The sequence below is a fragment of the Lycorma delicatula genome, chromosome 3 (genome assembly GCF_047948215.1).
Source record: "Lycorma delicatula isolate Av1 chromosome 3, ASM4794821v1, whole genome shotgun sequence".
Lineage (NCBI taxonomy): Eukaryota > Metazoa > Arthropoda > Insecta > Hemiptera > Fulgoridae > Lycorma > Lycorma delicatula.
Window position 1 is genome coordinate 220415286 of NC_134457.1, and position 23095 is coordinate 220438380.

The 23095-nt window shown below is 30.3% G+C and overlaps 2 protein-coding genes across 4 annotated transcripts in view; both read left to right on the forward strand.

The window, feature by feature from the left end:
* LOC142322446 (vascular endothelial growth factor receptor 1-like) overlaps positions 1-19613 on the forward strand; it is a 40931-nt gene extending 21318 nt beyond the window's left edge. For both annotated transcript variants that reach the window (XM_075361541.1, XM_075361542.1), the window contains exons 3-7: positions 5812-5957; positions 11803-12016; positions 15688-15785; positions 16649-16796; positions 19478-19613. In XM_075361541.1, the coding sequence (XP_075217656.1) occupies positions 5812-5957; positions 11803-12016; positions 15688-15785; positions 16649-16796; positions 19478-19482 (611 nt within the window). In that variant the 3' untranslated portion in view covers positions 19483-19613. The remainder of the gene's footprint in view (positions 1-5811; positions 5958-11802; positions 12017-15687; positions 15786-16648; positions 16797-19477) is intronic.
* The window catches only part of LOC142322447 (platelet-derived growth factor receptor alpha-like), a 90655-nt gene continuing 87051 nt past the window's right edge, over positions 19492-23095 (forward strand). For both annotated transcript variants that reach the window (XR_012755864.1, XR_012755859.1), the window contains exon 1: positions 19492-19629. The gene's annotated coding sequence lies outside the window, so the exon portion shown is untranslated. The remainder of the gene's footprint in view (positions 19630-23095) is intronic.

Consider the following 23095-nt stretch of genomic DNA (forward strand, 5'->3'; position numbering starts at 1 on the left):
TTTTAGAATGAATAAAAAATATAAGCATCAATTTTTTTCCATTATTCTGTAAAAGGAACAAAATTAGCTGCTTTTTTTCTAGATTTTCACGTTTCTGTTTTCCCAATAATTTTTCATTTTTTTGGTACAGTTTTTACTTTTTTCTTTTTTCTGTTATTACTTTGATGAATTTTCTTTTTTTTCTGCCACTACTTGAAACACTTTAATAACTTTCTTACTTATTTTTTTTTTGATTCTGGTTTTCTTATTTAGTTTTTTATCAAAAATCCTTTTTATACTGGTAAGGTATTGTATTTTATATACGCTTCAAAATTCCATTTCCATATTCCCACGTACAGGCTTCAAAGTTTCTGTGATGAATTAATTCATCGTATAAAAAAATACACTTCCTGTTAAAGTAAAACATTATTTTAATAGTAGTTTTGATTTTTTAAATAGTACAGTGTGTCCGTAGTAATAATAGTGGAGTTTTAAATGGTTATAGGTTGAGAACAAAGTATTGTAGCGATGAACTATATATTAAATGAAAGAGAACAAAATTTCTTACTTGTTGAGTAGATTTCGATGTGTGCTCCCTTAGTTGCCCTGCACGCATCAAGATGATATTCAGTTTCTTGCCATACATGGCAGAGAACATCCACCATGTAGAAGAAACAGCTTCAATGATCCTTTCTTTTAAATGGTCCAGATTTCGAACTTGAATGGAATACACTTGTGGTTTTACATAACCCCAAAAATAGAAATCCAGGTAAGGTCTGGAGACCATGGTGGCCAGGCAATCCACCCTTCTTGTTTGACCCATCACTGAGGAAATGTTTCGTTTAGAAAATCCTGCACGATTGCAATGAAATGTGGAGGTCCTCCATCTAACTGGAAAATGAAATTCTCTGTCATTTGGGGTGCTGCATACCCTTCTTACACATCCAGGAAGATGTTCCCCATTATTGTTTTTTCAGAAAAAATTAAGGGGCCAATAACTTTAACCTATCCAGAATATCTACAGCGAAATCAAATCATTTTTTTTTGTCCTGCAGATAAAATTGTTGTAACATCTGAATTTTGTATACAGTGAAATGTAACCATATTTTTAACACATAGTGAGTAGTTTAAGGAATGCCCAACTGTCTAGAACACTTTCACACGGATTTCTTCAGGCTACGCAACAAACTTGTTTGCACTGCTTCAATCGTTTCATCAGACACTGATGGCCATCCTGGATGTGTTTGCTTCAGTAGGCTGCCTATTTCTTTGGGTTGATTGTCCCATTGCTGAATGTTATTTTCATGCAGGGTCTTCATTTACACATGACAGCCTTCACGCTTAACACATATAACTGACACAAACATAGCAAGCCAAAACATACATTGAACCTTCCTCTCCACCACAAACATGGTGACTACCACTGCTTGTATGTACTGAAATCAGAACTCGCATGCGCTAGTTTTCACATACATAAACTTGGAGGGTTTCTCTTTCATTTAACATACAGTTCATCTCTCTACAATGCTTTGTTCCAAAGCTATAAACATTTAAAACCCCACTGTTATTTTATGTACATTCTGTATATTATTTTTTTTAAATTGCCTAGTGATAATTAGTGATTAATGTTGGATAGTTGGATATATCCACATAATCGGCATCTCACTGTGTTTCATTTATTTTAACATCATTTTGACATGCACAAACACATTCAGCATGCACGTACACATACGTACTCTCAATATCAATCTTCTGATACTTGTTTAACTACTTATTTATTTTGCACTTATATTGTTTTCTACAAAAAACCCTTCAATTATTAAAGTAACTAGGTGTGTTAAATTTTTGTTGTTTTTTTTTCCGGTTTTTAAATGAAAAAAAAAAAAGATTGTACATATTATCATGTTTTTTCCTGTGTATTCCACAACAAAACAGCTTCATTATCACTACTTTTTGTTTTCTATCTATCTTTGTTGTTTTGTTTATATTCTTTCAGTTTTTCACCTTGAATTCATTTATATTCTTCTGTTCTAGGTTTACCTTTTTTGCTCTTGCTTTTTGCTAGAAACTTAACTAAATTTTATTAAAATAAAATCTTCTTTCTTTCTGTTGTTACATTTATTCTATGTACAAAGTATTATTATTTAAGAAAATAAAATTTATTGCTATTTTTTTTTTTTTTTTTTTTTTTTAGTGCTTTACTGTGCTTTGAAACTAGCTGTGAAAAACATTAAATGCCTTCTATTATTTGGCTTTATTTTTGCTTTTATTTTTAAATATGAATAAAGAGCTTTGCTAAACAATATTGAGATAAAGAAATAAACTGGAAAACAAACATTTTTCATGAAAATTTAACAATAAAAATGTTAAAGATGTCCATTCAATTGTTTAAAAGTAGAAATAGTGTACTCTTATATGTACTGCGTGACCAAGTTCACATTTCATGTGAAAAAATGTGGCCTAAAAACTTCTAAACCACTAGCTGACTCAACAGTTACAAAGTTACAAGTACAAGTGTGGGTTGCAAGTGTCGTATTACAACTGTTCATATATTGCATATTAAGCATTGTTATTTCCTTTTTTATTATTATTAATAAATGTAACAGATTTTTATTATTAATTTTACTAGTTATATTCAGTAACTATATATATATATATATATATATATATATATATACAGTCAGATAATTTTATGATGCACATCATGATACTACACACTATAATTCTGCTATGGTTTATAATACAGAGGTACTCACATTTCATTTGATTCATAGAATGTAGTTATGCGTAACTGGTATTGTCTTAAGGCAAGTGTTGGAAATGTCCACTTTTTCCTGAAAGAAGAACCGAACTCTGTGCACCATATTTTTCGAGATAAATTTCATTAGCAGTGATGTTCTACAAAGGGTATCAAGAAATATGGTGCGAATGATTCGCTCCTATCTTCAGAAAGATGGTGGACATTTCCAATACTTGCTGTAAGACATTACCAGTTGTGCATAACTACATTCCATGAATCAAAATAATTGTGAATATCTCTGTGTTATAGTCCATAATGGAATGATAGTGTATATCATGATGTGCACAGTAAAATGTTCATATATATAAAACAGAAAATAAGAAATAACATTAATAAATAATAATTTATAAAAAAAGATATAAAACAAATATTTCTAACAATGTTTTTAGAATAAAATACACACATATCAGTTTTTAGACAACTTGAATCAAAATTATTTATTTAGCCTAAAAACATCTAACTGAAACTTCCATCTCAGATTCTCCCATTACAATCTAATGTATTAGTTTATAATTTCTTCATTTTCATTTATTTATTTTCTTATGTGTACTTACATTTTTGAGTATCTTTTCGTTTTCAAATTTATTTCAGTTTTCAATTTAACTTGATTTAATTATCATAACCTGATAATTGAGATTTACTTTTTAATTCTTTCTTTATGTTTCTTTCACTCTTACATTATCTTTCCTTTATATAATTTTTCTTTACAAAATATGTAGTCAAATAAGAAAATTTACATAGAATTAATGATACGGTTCTTGCTGTGGGATACAAATAAGTAAACATATCATTTAATTAGAAAAAAATATATTTATTTTATTTTTATATTTTTTTGCTTTTATAAAGATGTGATAGTTCACTAATGTTGGCCTTTGTCTGTTGAAAGTTGTATGTAAAAGATTTTTATTTCAACTTTATTATTACTAAATAATAAATTTAAACTATGTAGACTTGGCTGAGATTTTTTCCAGTTATCTGTCATTATATCTCTATATAAATTATTTAGTTTTATATTTCAAAGAAATCTTGCCATATTTGTTATATAAGAAAATTATTTATTACAATAATAAAACAATCTACTCATTATAATTTTAATTTATTATCTTGTTTATAATGATGAATTTATAACAAAGCAAATACAGTATGTGTATGTTTCCTATATCTCAATAAGTTATTATGTCCTCATAAAAAGTATAACAAGTGAAAAAAGGATTTAGCAATTTGAGAGTTGGCAGATTGATTTAAAACAAATCGATTTGTAATAAATAATGCTTCAATATTTCAATCGACTAATGAATTTTGTAACAATCACCTCAAAGTAAGGTCTTTTGAAATTATAATTGTAAAAACAGATTCGTTTTGTCAGCTTTACTAAATAATGTCTTGAATAAAAAGTCTGAATCTTAAATCACTAAAGAGAATTTAATGAGTTGTATTTTTGGGTATTCTTTATGAAGGTCAGCCTATTTACAGATTATCGATCTCAAACTTGATGGCACATGATATTTAATCCAGAAGTAATTTATATACGTTTATTTTGATTCAGTAATTAAATCTTTCTACCCAGATTTTCAATGTTAATTCTGTAAGAAATTTTTAAATAGTTAACATTTTTATTTTATATTTATAATAATTAAAAATGGGTAGGGGAAATGAAAATACTTTGTATTTTAATGCAAAGTAGAACAAGTTTTTTTATGCTTCAAATGAAATTTTTTAAACCAAACATACACCGTTTTGATCAACCAACTTTTGTCATTGTTGAGGTAAAATCATAATTCCATTGTTGTAAAACTTGTATGTATTCTGGACAAAAAACTGTGGTAAGTGATTTTCACAGGTCTCTTTTATAGCCAACTTTATACCTTTAAGAAAGTTCTGTAGAGACCAAAGCAAGTAGTAGTTTGATTTTATTAGGACAGGACTATACAGTGGATGCATCAAAACATCTCAGCTTGACTCTCGCAATTTTCAACAGATCACCAAAGGTGAGTCTGGTGTTGCCATGTGGAAGTCACCATCTTTTCTATTGATTAATCCTGATTGCTTTATCACAATTGTTCTGAGTATTTATTTATTATTTATTATAATCTTTTCAGTTATTGACAGTGAGGTTAGAATCATTTGACCATGTAGCAGCAGTTCATAGTGAACAATGCATTTCAAATGCCCCCCCCCCCCCCACACACATCATCATCATCATCATCACAATCACAATCATCCACTTTTCTTAGCATCAATTCTGACTTTACAACCATTTGTGGAGTTTTAGCTTTCTTTGACCGTGATTTTTCTATACATTATAATGAGCCATTTCAAAAATAGTTTGATTTTGTTCTGTTTTAGTAATGATTCGCAGATGAAAATTTGATCCATTAAATTTATCTTTGTTAAATTTTGTGACATCCAAACGCTGAGTATTTTTTATCCAGACTTCTTTAAATAGTTAGAACTGTTTTGTGGTTATTGTTTAGTTTGTTACTGATATCAAAATTGTTAATATTCTGATTTTATTCAATTTTTCATGATTTCATCGACTTTTTCAGTCATTTGCCGATCCAAACAAGGTGCATTATTGAGATTAAAATATCCATGTTGAAATCCCTTGAACCAGCTTTCTTCTTCATATATTGATACTGATCATGTTCATAAAGATGTCACATTTTTTTAATCGCTTGAGTCACATTCTCCTTTTTTATTATACAATTTCAAAATGTATTGAATCTTTTATTTATTTTTGCTCATTTTCGAGATGAAATAATTTTTAAATAAATAAATTAATATAATAATAATGTTTCTAAAAAATACTCAGTGATATGTCACCTTTCAAAAGCATGTTGCCAGATTTGAATAATATTACCAGATTTATGTGATAAAGCCATCTATTCAAGAATACAAAGAAACTTTTCCCCAACCTCAAAATTTAAAAATTATTATTATAATTTTATTTTTTTCCAGTTTAATTTTGTCACTTAGCTTTTTTGTGATTGATTGGTTTTAAAACTAATAAAAATGTTATTTATTTTTAATAGCACATGTAGATACTGTTGAAAAACCTACCATTAATGCAAGTGTTGCATTGATTGGTGGTAATGCTGAATTAGATTGTTCGGTATCAGTTGCTGCTGGTGTAATTGTAACACTTGATTGGGTACCACCAAATCTTCAATTACTTGGTGTAAGTATGCGTATTTATCTTTTCTCTTATTTATTTACTGTTTAATTTTCCTTCTTTCCTTAATAACTACTTTACCAGTTGGCAGCAGGTAACTGGTAAAGTTACCTGCTAATAAAAACATTAAGCTGAGTTGTACCATAACACCAACACTTTGTAACATCTTCTCTTCTTTTTCCACCCTAAAAAGGTGGATACAGGAGTGCAGGTTGTAATTTACAAATTAAATTCCTTGTTATACGCAAATATAAAATAGTAATTGAGGAAAACGAAAGTGATCTGCTGAGAGCAATTTTTACCTTGCAAAAGTTTAAATATAAGATGAAAATATTAGCTTTGAAATCAAAAATGATGGTCTTTATAAAAAAGTATTCAATTCTGATCCCAGGTTTTGAAGCTTGTATATTATTTTGGTACAAGCTTCACATTTTAATCACATTAGATGTGATGTGCAGTTTTTCAAAGACGAAGCTATTTTAAACAAACTTAACAAGTTTAGAGCAATATGTAGAAATGTTCATAAAACTTTAAAGAACTAATCAAGGATGAAATTCCACAAAGCACTTGCCGTAACTGTATTTTTATATAGTGTGAGACCTGGATCACAATGAAGAAGAGATTCATTTAATACAGTCAGGAAGGTGACGATCTTAAAAGCAACAGCTGGATACATTAGGACAGACAGGAAGAGAAATGAGTTAGGGATGCCTGTTCTCTTATAGACCATTAAGGGATATAAATTCATGCGGTATACCACATTATTAGTCACAATACCTGTCAGCTGAAGTTCTGATATATAGACCAGATGGAAAAAGAGATGGAGGAAGACCTCTGAAAAGGTGGATGGAGAAACAGGTTACTTAGTTTACCTATTAAGTGGAGAAAAAGAAGAACTACTTCACTGTATTATCCTACAATATTCTTTCTCTTTTTTATAAATTTATTTATTCCTATACAACAAACAACAAGAGCACTTTCTTACTCCAATCTTATATTGATCAGAATTTTTTAACATTATTTAAATTAACTCAGTTGATATCTGTATTTATATTTATTATGTATATATGTTTTGATTTATTATGTCAACATAAAAAAAACCTTTATTAACAGAAAGATGAATCTTGGTTGAAATTTCACAATATACTTCGGTTAAACAATATAAGAGGGACAGCTAAAATGTAATGAAATAATAAAATGTCACACAGAGTGACAGGTTCTTTCATCTTGTACTTACATTCCAAAACTTTTTTCATCCTTGCCCTCTCATTTTCTTTCATTTGACATTGTTATGGAATTGTTTATACCTGCTATGTCAATGCATCTAAAACAACATGCAGCAATTGAATTTTTAACTGCAAAAAAATTAACCCTAGTGAGAAAAATTCATCATTGTATTGTATCTGCAAGTATTTTGAGTAGATAGGCAGTAAAATTTCGAGCATCCAAGGTGATAAAGCGATTGTTGAGGTTGAACTTCATAGTTTAATATATTATATTTAAATCTATCCCAACCGATAAAAATGGTAATGCAACTGATGAATTATTATAATTTTTAATGCAATATATATGTTTCGTATTGCTTTAGATAATTAAGAAGAATTAATTGTAAAAATAAACATTAAAAATTTTGTTTTCTTTAAAATGATAATTCACCAGAAAAGCTTAAGGCTTGTGCATGTAAATATGATATGAAAAATTTGTGGTATATTAAAAATTCCCAAGGGTGATCAGGATTTGAATGCAGAAACTTTTGCATAAAAAAAAAAATAATATCATTCTGGCACAGAATCCATTGAACTGATGGCTTATTTGGAACATAATTTAAAAACAACAAAAATCTAATTAAAATAAATTCTGGACAGATAATGACAAAGAATTCTGTCTATAAATTTTTGATAGCAGTAATAAATTTTATTATAAAAAATTATTCTAAAACACAATTAACAGCAATTAATATTTATATAAACATAATTATTAATAAAATAAATGTAACATAACTTACGTTGAACTTCCAGCCAGTGAATTACAGATTTTTTTCTGTTGTCTTCTGAATTAACGGCATAACAATGATAAGCTCCAGTCAAATCAGTTGTTACATTTATCATTTCTAATATTGATTGATAAGAATATTCTGTTGTATTATTTTTTACTCTTACAACTGAAAAAAAAAATTAAAACAAATACAAGTTAAGAAACAACTATTTGTATATAAATACTGATTTGTGAGTATAAGTTTTAAACAAATTCATTTTATCCAATCAATAAAATACTCTACTGTATGAGCAGCTTAAAATCAAACTACTACAGGCATGATATGTTACATTCTAAAAATGAAAACACAAATTAAATTAAATTCTGTATTTACATCAGCAAATGTTAACATATTTATTATATATTTACAAAAATGTTCAAAGTGAGCACCTTGTGCAGCAATTCACTTATATGTTCAAGTGATCATATTAAGAGTCACCTGATACAAAACACTGTTTCAAAGCTGTCAATACATGTCAAATATTCACAGAAAAATTTCTGAATGCCAGTAACCCAGCAAAGTGTAGCATGCAATTCATTTAGAAAATGAATATAACGGGGTCTATTTCAAATGTAAAATGAAACAGGTGACCTTCTGTTTGGACTGCAGAGGCTGTAGCAGATATTCAAAGAAGAATTTCTGCTGCTCTACAAAAATATATAGTTGTCACAACAAAGTGGAATAAAGTATATACATCTTGCTAAAAGATTTTTCATGATTTAAATTTTAAACTGTATTGTGTAAGGCCATAACTAAGAGAATAGACAAACTGAAATGTTTTAATTATTGCAACTGGTTTCTTAAAAAACATTGTTAATGGACAGATAACTAGCTGTATCTCATTTCAGACGAGGAATGGTGTCATTTATCTGAGCATGTTAATTTGCACAACACCAGATATTGGATGACTGAAAATCCTCACCAGATATTTGAGCTTTGACTTCATAATGAAAAAACTGGTGTATGACGTGCTGTTTCTGGTAATAGTGTAGTGGGGGCCGATATTTTTTGACCAGATTATTGGCTCTATTGATTCTCAAACATAACACACACATTTCCTAAGATGAATTAATGTCTCTATGTATCGCATAGAATTTACAACTAACCTGCCCTGAAGGTACTCAGTCATGTAGATGGTTTGAAATCCCAGAACACTGTCAAGAGAATTTTTTAATTGTGACAAATCATAGTACTGGTATTCTATGTTCTGCCATTTTTCTTTTGGGTCACAATACTGAAATGGAAGTCTTTAAGATGTTTTAGACACACTGGGATAGTAGAAGTACTTGACTAACAATGTTAACTGACAGATATGAGAGGTCATGGGTTAACAATTTGACTAGGAGAATGAAGCTACAAGATGGTAGCACCTATTTCTTTGTCCGACATTTTGTTCTACCATTACATTCCAGTGAGCATAGCATTTCAGCTGCTCCTAATATAATGAAACATTTAACAAGCTTGATTATATACAAATCTGAGTATACAATGATATTTGAAGAAAAGTCAGCCAGATTAATCACAATGCTTCCTAAGACCTATACTTGGATCCCCAAATGCTTCTAGCTAAGAAAAAAAATCAGATGTTTTATTAACAGACTTTCTATACATAATTTCTACTTTATTTCAAGTAATACATGAAGATTATGTTATGAATAGTACTATAAGCTCAAATTTAAAAAAAAAAATATGACCTACCTTGTTTATTGGAAGCATCTGGAAATTCCCAATCAAAATGTGAATTGAAATCAATTATTGAGGCTGTGCAAATTAAACTAGCACTATCTCCAGCAACTATTTTTTTGGACCAATTATTCCAAAACCATTGTCAATATCTGTAAAAATAAGAATAATATAATATCAAAAATTCCCTCTCACATATGCATGATTGAATGAACAGAATTTACACTCATTTTTTCTTGACATTTCATTGTCCTCTGAATCCAAAAAAGTGAAAAAGCAATTATTTGAATGATTTAACATATATTATTGTATATATTATACTATAACTGTTAAAAAAGTCAATATTAGTTTTATTTTGAGAAAGACTGATGATAAATACATGACTGCCCGAAAAGTAGTTATGTATTTCGGGTGTACGTATGTATTATGTTTGTTCCACCATAGCAGCTTAACAGCTGAACTGATTTAGATGTATGACTCAGCATTGGAATCCTTACATTACCAAGCATGTCATATGCTATTTAAATATATATATATATATATATGTGTGAGCCTCTATTATTGTGTGAGCTGGGTTTGAACTGAAAGATTTGAACCAACCTAATGAACAATATTACAAATATAATAGAATTAAATATACATTAAATAAAATAATATTAAATAAATTAAGAAAAAATTTTTTTTAATAATAATGGGCTCCCATGAGGACTGCGTGTGATGAGGTGATGTGAGCACCTTGTGTAAGGCATCTTTTACTTATGGAAAGGTGTCATTTATTAGTGTGATCTGTATATTTTTGTTTATGTAAATCTATATAAATAAAAATGTAAATGTTCATTTGTTCAATATCTTAAATCTCCAAAAGTTCTTCACCGATTGCTTTGAAATTTTGATACAACACTGCATTTGAATATGTGCGTGTTTTCATATACCTACTATTTATATACCTAAGATGTCACACCTATAACAGGTAAAAACATGGTTTTTTTGAAAAACAGCGCTATCTGTTGGACGTAAAAGCAACACACACTATACTAAATATTTTAACTTAAAATATGTTTTAACTTAGTTTTAACTTTTTTATTATATAATTTATATTAGTTTTAAGCCTTATTTAGTTTTATTATTTTAGTGTTATTTTAACTTTTTATTAAAAAAAAATTTGATGATAACACACAGGCGTTTTTCACCCCCAAAAAGGAAAAAAATAAATAAATAACTTGTTCACCTAAAGAACTTTACTATATTTTATTCCATTAATAAAATACAGATCCTTTATTTTGCCATTTTGAAACAAAATAAATACCCACATGTAATAATATACATACTAATTATTCAATTCCCAGATTTGAACTACATGTCTAATACGGCTGAAAATGATGATACACATTATAAACAATGCTGACATTGCAGGAGGAAAGGATAAACTCAGTAAAAAAGACACAGCACACAGAATTAAACAAATTTTTTCTACTTTTTGATCCTACTTCATGTTATTCTCTTCCAATATTGTTTTAAAAAAAAAAAAATCTTCTTATAGGCAGTGTAATTTTTTGTTTATAACCAAATTTACATTTAAAATATCTCGATGAAACATAAAATAGAACCACTGAAGTATTTTCTGGTACAAAAAATTATTTTAATAAAAGATTTCCTGAGAATAAGAATTAAAGGAAATACAATTTGGAACAATTTTTATGTGAAATATTTGGAATTTTGAATGAAGATTTCAAATAATACAAGATAAACAAGGTGTAATAATTAGAGATACTTCCACTTATATAAAATAAAAGAGTTAAGGACCATAATAGAACCATGGGTCCATAAAAGGATGGAGTATTTTTTACTATTAAATAAAAAGAAAAATCTTTTAATCAGTTATGTGAAAGAAAAAAAATTCACAATGTTTAAACTAGGTTAAACTAAGAACTAAATTTTATAAAATATTTAATTTTTACTATCAGTCATATGTGGTAGTGGCTCAGGTTACTTGGTAGTTCAGCACGTGTTTTCTATCAAAGATATTTTCTTATAAAAAAGCTGAGTTTGTGCAGGTAAGTCTATGTCATCTAAAGTCAGTTGGATTTGTTCTCCTATTACCTAATATGCAGCTAATTTGTTTTACTTTTTTAGGATAGTGTAGAAATAAGAGATTTTGAAAACTCTAACTCAGACAGTACTTACATACCACGAGTACGTGTTTCTCAGAAATATAATATAAGTACATTAATTATTGATGAAATTACTGAAGAAGATGCTGGCTATTACACTTGCAAAGCTGAAAGTAGAGTCGGCAGTACATCTAAAAGTACTGTTCTAAATACAATGCATGCATCACCACAATCAAGTAAGTAGATTCATTTATTTTATTTTATAAATTTTTTCATTTAATTTGTAGAATTATGTTTTAAAAAAAATCTTTTTTGGATTTATATAGCATCTTTATCAATGGTGAAAGTAAATAAGAAGCAGAGAAAACTCTAGAAAGTGAACTTTATTTTACTATATATATTTTTTAATTTTAAATTACTTTTTTAGTCAGCTCATTAAATAGTTTATATACCTAATTGTAAATTTTTTGCATGTTAGGGTATTTTTTTAAATCTGTTTTCTATTAATTCTTTTACTTTCCCATCTAGCGCTATAGCAGAGTTATAGCTCTGGATGTAAACTTTCTGATTGTCGCTATAGCAGAGTTATAGCTCTGGATGTAAACTTTCTGATTGTTAATGTTTGTATTTACATGTGTGTGTATGGTGTTGGCCTCTAAATCACATTATATCTCCAGAATATTGAACAGATATCACCAGACTTGGTCAGATTACTTATTTATGGGGGCATTGATGCCAAGTTAAAAGGTTAAGAGTGTTAGGCTGTAAAACAAGTCAGCCTCAGTATCTCAAGATTTCACCTAATTAAGTTTATTTTCTTAGATGCATTTTAACAAATGCTCGTAAGAAAAATAACAAGAAAATAATATTTTTGCAATATTTGCAAAATAGCACCCTCAACCCAAAAATATTCTAAATTACTTCTATGAGGTGGCTGAAATGTAATGCACCCTGGAATGTAGCGGGCGAACAAAATGACATCACAGGTAAGCAGTAGAATTAAATAAATGAATAATATTTAAAGTTTAAAAGTAACTCAGTCTGGCTGAGACTCAAACTCGATTGCCTGGTCGATTCGGTACCCTCTGCGTTAAGCTACATGGCTACGTCAGTCTGCCGATCATATAAGCAAAATCTGTTCTGTGTGAGTTGTGAAATTACTTTAATTTAGTTAGTGTTGACTGTCACAGATAGTTCTGTCACACCCATGTGAATTAAATACAGTATGTGCACGCACTTTAGTTAGAATCATTGAATTAAATAAACAAAAAATATTTTATTTAAATAAAATGATAAATATTTTAAATTAAGTTGTATGTGTAAGTCATGCATCAGATACAACCCACTTTCCCATTATGCAGCTAAAACCGCATTCTGGGAAAGTCCTATAACTGCATTGTCAGCTTTTTCTGTTTTTATCATAATTATGGTTAATTAATAAGACATGATAAACTATTTCTATAAATAACTAAATCAATTGCAATGAAACTTATGAACTGAAAACACTTTCAAGAAAGTTTTTAATTATCAATAACTTCAAATTATTGAAGTTGAATTCCAAAATCTGAAAACATCAGAATCACAGATTTAACTATGTGATTGTGCAAGAGGTGGTTGAAATGTAATGCACCCTGGAATATACATTCAAAACACAACCAACTAAAAAATATTCTCTTGACAGTGTTGTGGGATTCCAAAAATGTGTACATGACAGAATACATAGAAGCCTGGTCGACTGTAAATTCTGTGACATTTATAGAAATATTAGAACGAATTAGGAGGTGTGTGTATCATGTTTGACAATTCACGGAGCTGATAATTCTGTAATATGATAATGTTCAACCACATACATTGCGTACAATTGCCATGGCTCTTATGAAGTTGAAATTTGAATCTATACTCATCAGATTTAAAGTCCTGCAAATTTCACTTCTTTCCAGAATTAAAGAGTGATATTAAGTGTACTCATTTCATCATGGATGATGAACTGAAGGACACTGTGAAGTCAAGAATCAAGGAAAGGCTGCCAGCATTCTTCATTGACAAAATGAGAAACCTAGTTCACTGTTTGAAGAAATGTGTTGCTGTAAATGGTGACTAAGTGGAAAAATTAATGTTTTGTAGCAAATAAAATGTACTTTTCTGCTATATTTGTTTCATTTGACTGTTTTTCTTTTAGAAGTTATGAGCAAGATGTGTATTACAATTCACCCACCCTTCGTACATTTTCACAATTTTATTTCTTTTTATTTTACATGTATTTATTTTAAAGAAATTATCTTTTCTGTGTTTTTTTTATTATTAGTCTTAGTTAACAATAAACATGACTCTCAATAACCTAAACTAATTAAAACCATGGTTGTTCCAGTTAGCAAAAAATTTAGCTTGCCTGGAAGGCTCCAAAAATAAAAAAATTACAGTAGAAATAAATAAGTTTTTTTATTGTATTAAAAATACAGTATTTTTTTCAAATTAATCTTATGATACTGTGTAAATGATGAATTCACATTTTTTATTAACCCTGAACAAAATAAAATATCAGTTAACTATTAGAAACAGTTTAAAAAGGATTTACATAAAAGCATAAGAGAATTAAAAGATTCAGCATGAAAGAAAATTAAATAAAATAAATATAAAAATTGTGGAACTAGATATTTAAAATGTTTTATGAAGCAAAATTTAATGAAAGTGATTTTTTTGTTTTTTTTTTAATTTATTGTTTTTTTTAAATCTATTTTTTTAAGGTTAATATTTCTGTATAGTATATTTTTTAGCATTATTCAGAGTTGCTTTCTCTAAGAGTTAAGATGTTCATTATACAACCAGTCTCTGTGATGAATAGAATAACTGTGTCACTTGTGGATCTGAATATTATCTGAATTTCAGTGTTCTTGGTATGTTGATAAGCATAGAGTATTAGTTTCAGAGAAGATTATGAAAAATGATTTTCCATTTTTGAAGCCTTGGCATGAAATCTTGTCATACGAGGGTTATTTTTTTTTCAAGGTCTGATCGGTCATGAAATTAAAACCACAGTGAAAATAAAAAAACTTTTTATTTGTAACAAGTTACGCTATTTCTCTACATAGTCGCCACTCCGATTTAGAAATTTGTCATAGCGTGGTTCAAACTTTCCAATACCCTCGTCATAGAACGGAGCCGCCTGTGTTCCCAAGCATCTTGGGAACCCATCTTGCACACAGTTTGCAGTACTGAAGTCTCTCACTCACAATGGTATAGAGAGCGGACCTTGAAATTTCATGAAACGAATCACTCAATACAGAAATTGTGAACCGATGATTTTCTCGAATCGCCTCATCCACTTGCTCAACGAGATCATTGGTTGACACTTGCTTCCTTCCCTGACCGCCTGCATCATGAACATCTGTACGTCCTGCTTTAAAGTTCCTGCACTATTGTCGCACTTTGCTGTCACTCATTGAAGTTTCACCGTACACATTACTTATTCGTCAATGAATTTCAGTTGCATTACACCCATCAGCCTGAAGAAATTGAATTACCGCACGCACTTCACACTTGGCGGGAGATGCTATTGTTGTAGACATGTTTACGTGCTAGCTGCGTGTTCAGAACTAAACGAAGTGACGCGGCATGATTGAAGGCCATACTAGAGACGCTGCGTAACACATATGCGCAAAGGTTCATCCGATTTTTGCGCGGGTTTTTATTTCGTGACCGATCAGACCTTGAAAAAAAATAACTCTGTACTTTAAAATGACATTCTCAATTTTTGGAAGTGACTTACAAGTTACTCCCAACATCATCTACAACCATTAAAGTTATAATGCAAGCATATATAGATTAGCTTTTAGACAATCCATCTTTATTTATATTATTATTTTTTTTTTAAGGTAACATGTTTTTAATACAAAATTTTTATTTTCAGATAAAGCCTCATTCATATGGATTGTACTGTTTTGTATAATTGTACTTTTATTTGCTTTCATCATTATCTTTCTAATACGCAGAGTTAGAAAGGAAAGAGTAAGTATTTGTTACTATATTTTTTTAAATTTCATTATAATTTTTTTTTTATAAAACAATTTGTTGACTTTCTAAGTGCAGAGTGAGTCAGAAGATTTAATTAAGTAACTTTAACCATTTGTCTGTTATTGAAAAACAAAAAGTTTGCTAGATAGCTTTTAAATTCATAAAAAAAAAAACAGTTGATATAAATTTTTTTTTTATGTAAGCAATGGTTTTTAATCAACCGCAACAGTGCATAAACACTGTATCAGTGATACCTTATTGCCAAAGCATCTGTCAATTTTTTGGCCAGTTCTTGGTTTCATATAATTTTTGAACAAATTAATCAGTTTCAATGCAATTTTCTCAAAATTATTTTTTATTTCTAAAGAAAACTTTTTGCTATTTAAATATTTATAACTTTTTACTGTTTTTGTATAAGTTTTTCCCTTTATTGGATTTTAATAAAAGCTCCGTGTGAAAACATTGTGGCCAAGTATGAAACTAGTGGTGGTTGTTACCAATAAAGTACTCTTTCACGCATGCATATGAACTAAATTACAAACACAATAAGCCTCTACCTTTCATCCAGAATGTTCTGAGTTTGAATCCCGGCCTGAGTTGGCATTTATCATACACTAAAAATTGACCACAAATAATTGTAATTAGGTGGTTAGTCAGTAGTTGCTGAAATTAATCAGGAATGATTAATTTCTTGCAATATAGATGGGAAAAATAGTGAAATTTTAGATAGACCTAAAGGGAAAAGTGTTAATATGAATAATTTTTTCCTTGTCAACCATAGCGATACATTTACACTTGCGTCATCTTTTTTTAATATTTATTTATTATTTATTTTTTTTTTTTTTTTTGCTTTAAAGGCAAAAAGAAAGCAGATAACAAATGGATTGCGTAATTTTGAACAAGGTCAAATTGGAAGCATAAATCCTGATCTAGATTTAGCTGAGCAAGCAGATTTGTTACCATATAATAAAAAATTTGAATTTCCACATAAAAAATTGAAACTTGGTAAGTGTTGTTTTAAATTTATTATTTGTAAATAGTTACTCGTAGCTTTATTTTTATATCTCTTTTTTTTTGTTTATTATTATTTTGTTGTAGCATTTAGCCTTAAGGTCTGAATATTTTCAGTATAGAGATCCTGGTAATCATCATCTTCAGGTCTGGGATAATGAACTGCAAGTAATGCAAAGTTACTTCAGGCATTGGGATGTGCTGCTCCATGAGGGCAGGCATGAGGTAGGCAAGATGCTGTGCAAGGGTTGTCCTTAGGCAGCATGTTGGGTCCATTGTTGTGGGTGGTGGAGTTTGCTTCCCTTTTGCAGCTGAGATTGCCTGGCGGGTGTCTCATCGTGGCTTATACCGACAATGGGCTCCTGCTGGTTGAAAGAAGCTCACAGAGGGAGGTTGAGCTCCGAGCAACTCAGGCATACAGGATGAGTTGTAGGGTCATCAACATAAGATGACGTTCAGCCCAGAAAAGTCTTCGATGATGCTTCTTAAAGGCCATTTGGCAGTGAGGCTATCAAGTTCGTATTTCAATGTCAGGCCTTCGTATTAAATATGTTCAAGTTCAAAAGTATCTCTGGATGTTTCTTGACGAGAAATTGCAGTTCAAGAAAACACCTTAATTACATCATGAAGAAGGCATGACCTTCTTTAATATTTGACAAGGGTCAATCCTAATTGTGGTCTTAATTTTAAGGCTACCTTATCTTTTTTACTCAGACCTCTTGCGATGTCCTCCTCAAAAATCTTCTTTACCTCCTCTTCCTCAAGCTTCTCTAAATTCCACCGATTCATCTGACACCTTTTCTTCAGGTTTTTAAACCCCAATCTACATTTCATTATCACCAAATTATGGTCGCTATCAATGTCTGCTCCAGGGTAAGTTTTGCAGTCAACGAGTTGATTTCTAAATCTTTGCTTAACCATGATATAATCTATCTGATACCTTGCAGTATCGCCTGGCTTTTTCCAAGTGTATATTCTTCTATTATGATTTTTAAATTGGGTGTTGGCAATTACTAAATTATACTTCGTGCAAAACTCTATAAGTCGGTCCCTTCTTTCTTTCCTTTTGCCCAGACCGTATTCACCCACTATATTTCCTTCCTTGCCTTTTCCAATGCTTGCATTCCAATCTCCAACTATTATTAAATTTTCATCTCCTTTTACGTGTTTAATTGCTTCAGCAATCTCTTCGTATACACACTCTACCTCATCATCATCATGGGCGCTTGTAGGCATATAGACGTTAACAATCATTGTCGGTTTAGGTTTTGATTTTATCCTTATTACAATATTCTATCGCTATGCGTCTTGAAATACTCCACTCTCCTCCCTAACTTCTTGTTCATCACGAAACCTACTCCTGCCTGCCCATTATTTGATGCTGAGTTAATTACTCTAAAATCACCTGACCAAAAGTCGCCTTCCTCTTCCCACCGAACCTCACTAATTCCTACTATATCCACATTTGTCCTACCCATTTCCTTTTTTAAATTTTCTAGCCTACCAACCTTTTTTAAGCTTCTAACATTCCACACTCCGACTCGTAGAATGTTATTTTTTAATTTTCTGGTGACCCCTTCCTTAGTAGTCCCCACCCGAAGATCCGAACGGGGGACTATTTTACTTCCGGAATATTTTACCAAGGAAGGCGCCTCCATTATTGCTATGTGAAAATGCAGAGAGCCACATTTTCTTGGAAAAAAAGCAGCTGTAGTTTTCCATTGCTTTCAGCTGCGCAGTACTCAGAGGACTGAGTGATGTTGATACGGCCGTTTAAGTCGTCCTGACTCACGCCCCTAACAACTACTGAAAGAGCTGCTGCCCTCTTTCAGGAATCATTCCTTAGTCTGGCTCTCAACAGATACCTCTCCGATATGGTTGCACCTTCGGTCCAGCTACTCTGTATCCCTGTGCACTCAAGCCCCCTCACCAACGGCAAGTCTCATGATTCATAGAGGAGGCACATAAATTTAGTAGTATTAATAATCATAAATCTAAAAAAATCAAAAAAAAAAAATCATTAATTTGTGAGAATCTTTATAACTTAAAACTAATTTAAATATGTACTTAATTTTATTTAAAGTTTGATTCTTTTTTTTTTCAGTTACTGCAGATTTTTTCGTAGTTTTATTTTATTGTTTATTTTTTATTTATTTTTTAAAATGGATCATACATTTTTAGGAAAGTTGAAAATTTATGGTGTGAATTAGTTAAAAATGAATTACTAGATGTATAGTATGACTGAAAAGCACTACTCATGAACTTAGTGCAAAATTAGTTTCATGATAGTAATATTAATAACATTTTACATAAATAAAGATACAATAAATAAAAATACAATGTGTGTAATACATGAATGTTGTTTGATTATTTCTTCTCTTTCATGTGGTTATGAAAAAACCTTTACTAGGAATTATTTCAAGTATTTACATTTTTGTTTAAATAAAAAAAAATTTTTCTTATTTATAGACATAATGAAAATTTGATTACTAGAATTTTGAATTTTTGTTTAATTTTAAATAAAACCAAAATAATTTATGGAGATTTATTAAAATTTAGATACTTTGTTAACTTTTAACTAGCATATTAGAATTTAACATTTTTATCTTGGTCATTTTAACTCAAGAAAGTCTAAAGAGGTTTAATATTGTAACTTTTTATTGTTTTGTTTTTAGATTAAAATATGTTAATATACCAATATCTAATAGCACTACTGGGACATCACAATCAAATGGAATTACATCTCGTTTGGGTAGCATGTCTGAGGATAGTCAACAAATAAATAGTATTGGAACTGAAATGACATCTATTTCTTCTACACCTGTTGGTATGTTATACCTATAGATAGTTAGAATGTAGTTAAAATATTTGTTATGTTATACCTTATAACGCCCACAAAAGTAAAAAAAAAATGGATTTATAAGTTTTATTGTTGAAAACAAAAGGTAAATTACATGCCATTAAGTGTCCCAACATAAAAAATTTCAATTTCTTAAAACAATGCCCATAAGATGATGGCCATTTAAGCATGCGCATCCTGAAAACAAATACTGAGATTTTACATGGTACTTTAAAACACTTCCATGGTAATTGCAGCAATTTTTCTCGAAGCGATTTCTTCCTTGTTTTCAACTCAAGGATTGTTGTTGGATGAGTGATGTACACTTTACTTTAGAGGTGGCCCCACAAGAAAAAATTGCAGAACGACAAATCTGGTGATCTTGGGGGCCAATGAATCTCACCAAACCGTGAAATTATGTACTTACCAAAGTGCTGTCAAACGGCTGGCATTGAAGCTGTTGCATTGTGGGTCATGGCTCCATCTTGCTGAATTTTGAAGTTCTGTTACAAAAGTTTTAAGCATATCAAAATATCATACAGACGTTACTGTCATTGCATTCCCTCTCTTCCTGAAAGAAGTAAGGCCCATTCACACATCGTGTTGATACGGCACACCAAACTGTTACCTTTTGACTGTGTAATGGTCATTCATGCAATTGATGGAGGGTTTCCAGCTGCCCAATATCTGCAATTCTATTTGTTTATATACCTGCTGATATGGAAATGAGCTCATCCGATATGAAAAGGTCGTCAACAAAATTAAGATTGTTATTAATCTTCTCAATCATTTTATCACAGAATTGTTGTTGCACCTTGATAGTCTGATGATTTCAGTTCTTGTACAACTTGAATTTTGTAAGGATAAAACTTCAAATCACTATGGGGTATTCAGCAGATGGTTGTTCGGTGTATGTTCAATGCTGCTATGTTTTTCTTGTCAATCATTGTGGGCTCCTTCCAATGAGACCCAAACTGCTTCAATGTTTTCTGGGGTTCATTGAGTTCGTTGAACTTCCTGTGGTATCTTTTGAGAGCTGAACCCATCTCCTCAAAATTCTAAACCCACATCTTGATGGCATGGCAAGATGGAACATGACCATGACGTACGTATATGTGTACTTATGTATATCGGATAACTCAAAAATGATTAGCCATATAGAATGTTGAAATTTTATATTTAGAACTGTTGTAACATCTAGTTGTGCACCTTCCCTTTAGATTGCAATCAACTGGGCCAAAAAAGCCCAAAATCCAAAACATTTGGATTTTGGACTTTATCTTAAGTATAGTAATAAGTCTTCATTGAGAGCTTTTCAACGTTCTATCATAAGTGGTACTTATTTTCATTGGTTCCAGAGTTAATACAACAAAAAAATATGAAAAAAAATCAGAAGTTTTTAGTGAAATATAATTTTATATACTTTCCATTTTAATTCAAACAGTTTTATAATCAGAGGTTAATAATTATTAATAAATCAGTATATTTAAATTAAAAAAAAAAAGTTAAAAATATATATGTGTATATGAAGTTGCATTCGAACCGATGTATGCATGGTTACAGATCTGACACTTTCTCACTTACACCACATTTCTATTTGAGCGACATGAAACAAAATTAATGTACAGTGTAAACTAATAATTAAACTATCCCATTTAGTGAACTCCTGTATACTGTATAAGTATAACATACTTATACTTATTATACAGTGTAAGTTTAAATGACGTGCAACAAAAGATGTGTATAGGTAATTTAAGAAGTGTACAAGGAAGTCATGTGTGTCCACATCAGATTTTTAATATTTGTACTGAAAAGAAATGACACTTGCATATTTCATTATTTCAATCAATAGTCTGCTGTTAGTAACAGTATTTTATCATTTTATTCTTGTTTATATTTATCCATTTATAATGATTGCTACAATTCATGACTCCACCAGTTTAAAGTATGGGGTATAATCTGAGTTTTTATGGTAAAAAAAAATTCTGTGGCTGAAATTCATAGGCAAATTTGTGACATTTACAAGTTAAATAAATATTATGATTGTGCTAAAATAAGACAGTGGTGTTGTTCATTTTGAGAAGGGCAAACATTAAAGATCAAGAACATAGGGGCTGGCCATTGGTAATAACAGATGATTTGATAGAAAGAATTGACAAAGATTTTGAGAAAACTGCCTCTTCACACTGATGTTTTATTAATCATTACTGGAGATGAAATCTGGATTTCTTATTCAAATGTCAAGACAAAGTACCAATTGCAAACTTAAGAGATGGTGCTTGTAGTACCGAATTAAATCATTCTCAGTTTTCCACAATTCCACTAGCCCCATATACCAAATTTCAGTCAGATACATTTATAATTCTGTTGTTGGTAGTCATTTAAATCAATCCAGTATTATGATTTGTGAAAAATGGAAAAAGGCAATTTCGTGTAATGATAAAACATTACTTTTTGAAAATCAAAACCACAGAGGTAACTAAAGCCAAGATAGAAAAATATTATGGTGAATCAGTTCCATCAATTAGAAAAGTTTACTAGTAGTGGTTTGTTTATTTTTGGTGAGGTCACATGATGACCACAGCAATACTGTACAATCTGTAGATTACCTGTTGAAGTTAAAACTCCAGAAAATATTGAAAAAATCCATAGTATAGTAATGGAGGATGAAAGATTGAAGTGCATGAAATCACTAAAATTATTGGCATCAAAATAAATGGTATATCAAATTTTTATATGAACATTTATATATGTGAAAACAGTTCGCAGGACTAGTGCTCACAGTTGATCAAAACCATGAACAAGTAAACATTTTTAAACACAGTACTGGAGATGTTTAAATGTAGTCTAGTGGTATTTTTATGCAGGTGATGAAACTTGAATACACTACAATTAATCTAAGACTATGCAGCAGTCAAAACAGTGGATTGTAATCAGGAAACTTGATCCAAAGAAGACAAAAACTGTTCCATATGTGGAAAATGTGATGGCCACTGCCTTTTTTTTCGTATTGCCACATAAGCTTGAAGCTTGTGTGTGAGATATGGAATTTTGGGATGTTCATGGCAAAATCTTCGTCTTTCGGTGACTTTCCAGAGAAGCGTGGAATGAACACTGAGCAATATTATGCATCTTTCCTAAATCATCTAAATGAGGAAATAAAGAAAGTACATTGTTTTGATTGTCGTTTGTCTCTGGCATGTAGTAATGGATTCAGGTTTCATCAATGGTGATGACTTAATGTAAAAACTCCTGTGGATTTCACTTAAAGAGATCCAATCACTGCTTTGAAGTTGACAGCTGTATCCACTTTTTGTCTGAAGTGAGCAATCCCGGTACCCATCAGGCTGACAGCTTTCTCAATTTTAATTTATAAAAATGTTTATTGATGTTCCGTACAACACATCTATGGTCTCTGCTACTTTGCGCACTTTCATCCAGTGATCAGCAAGAA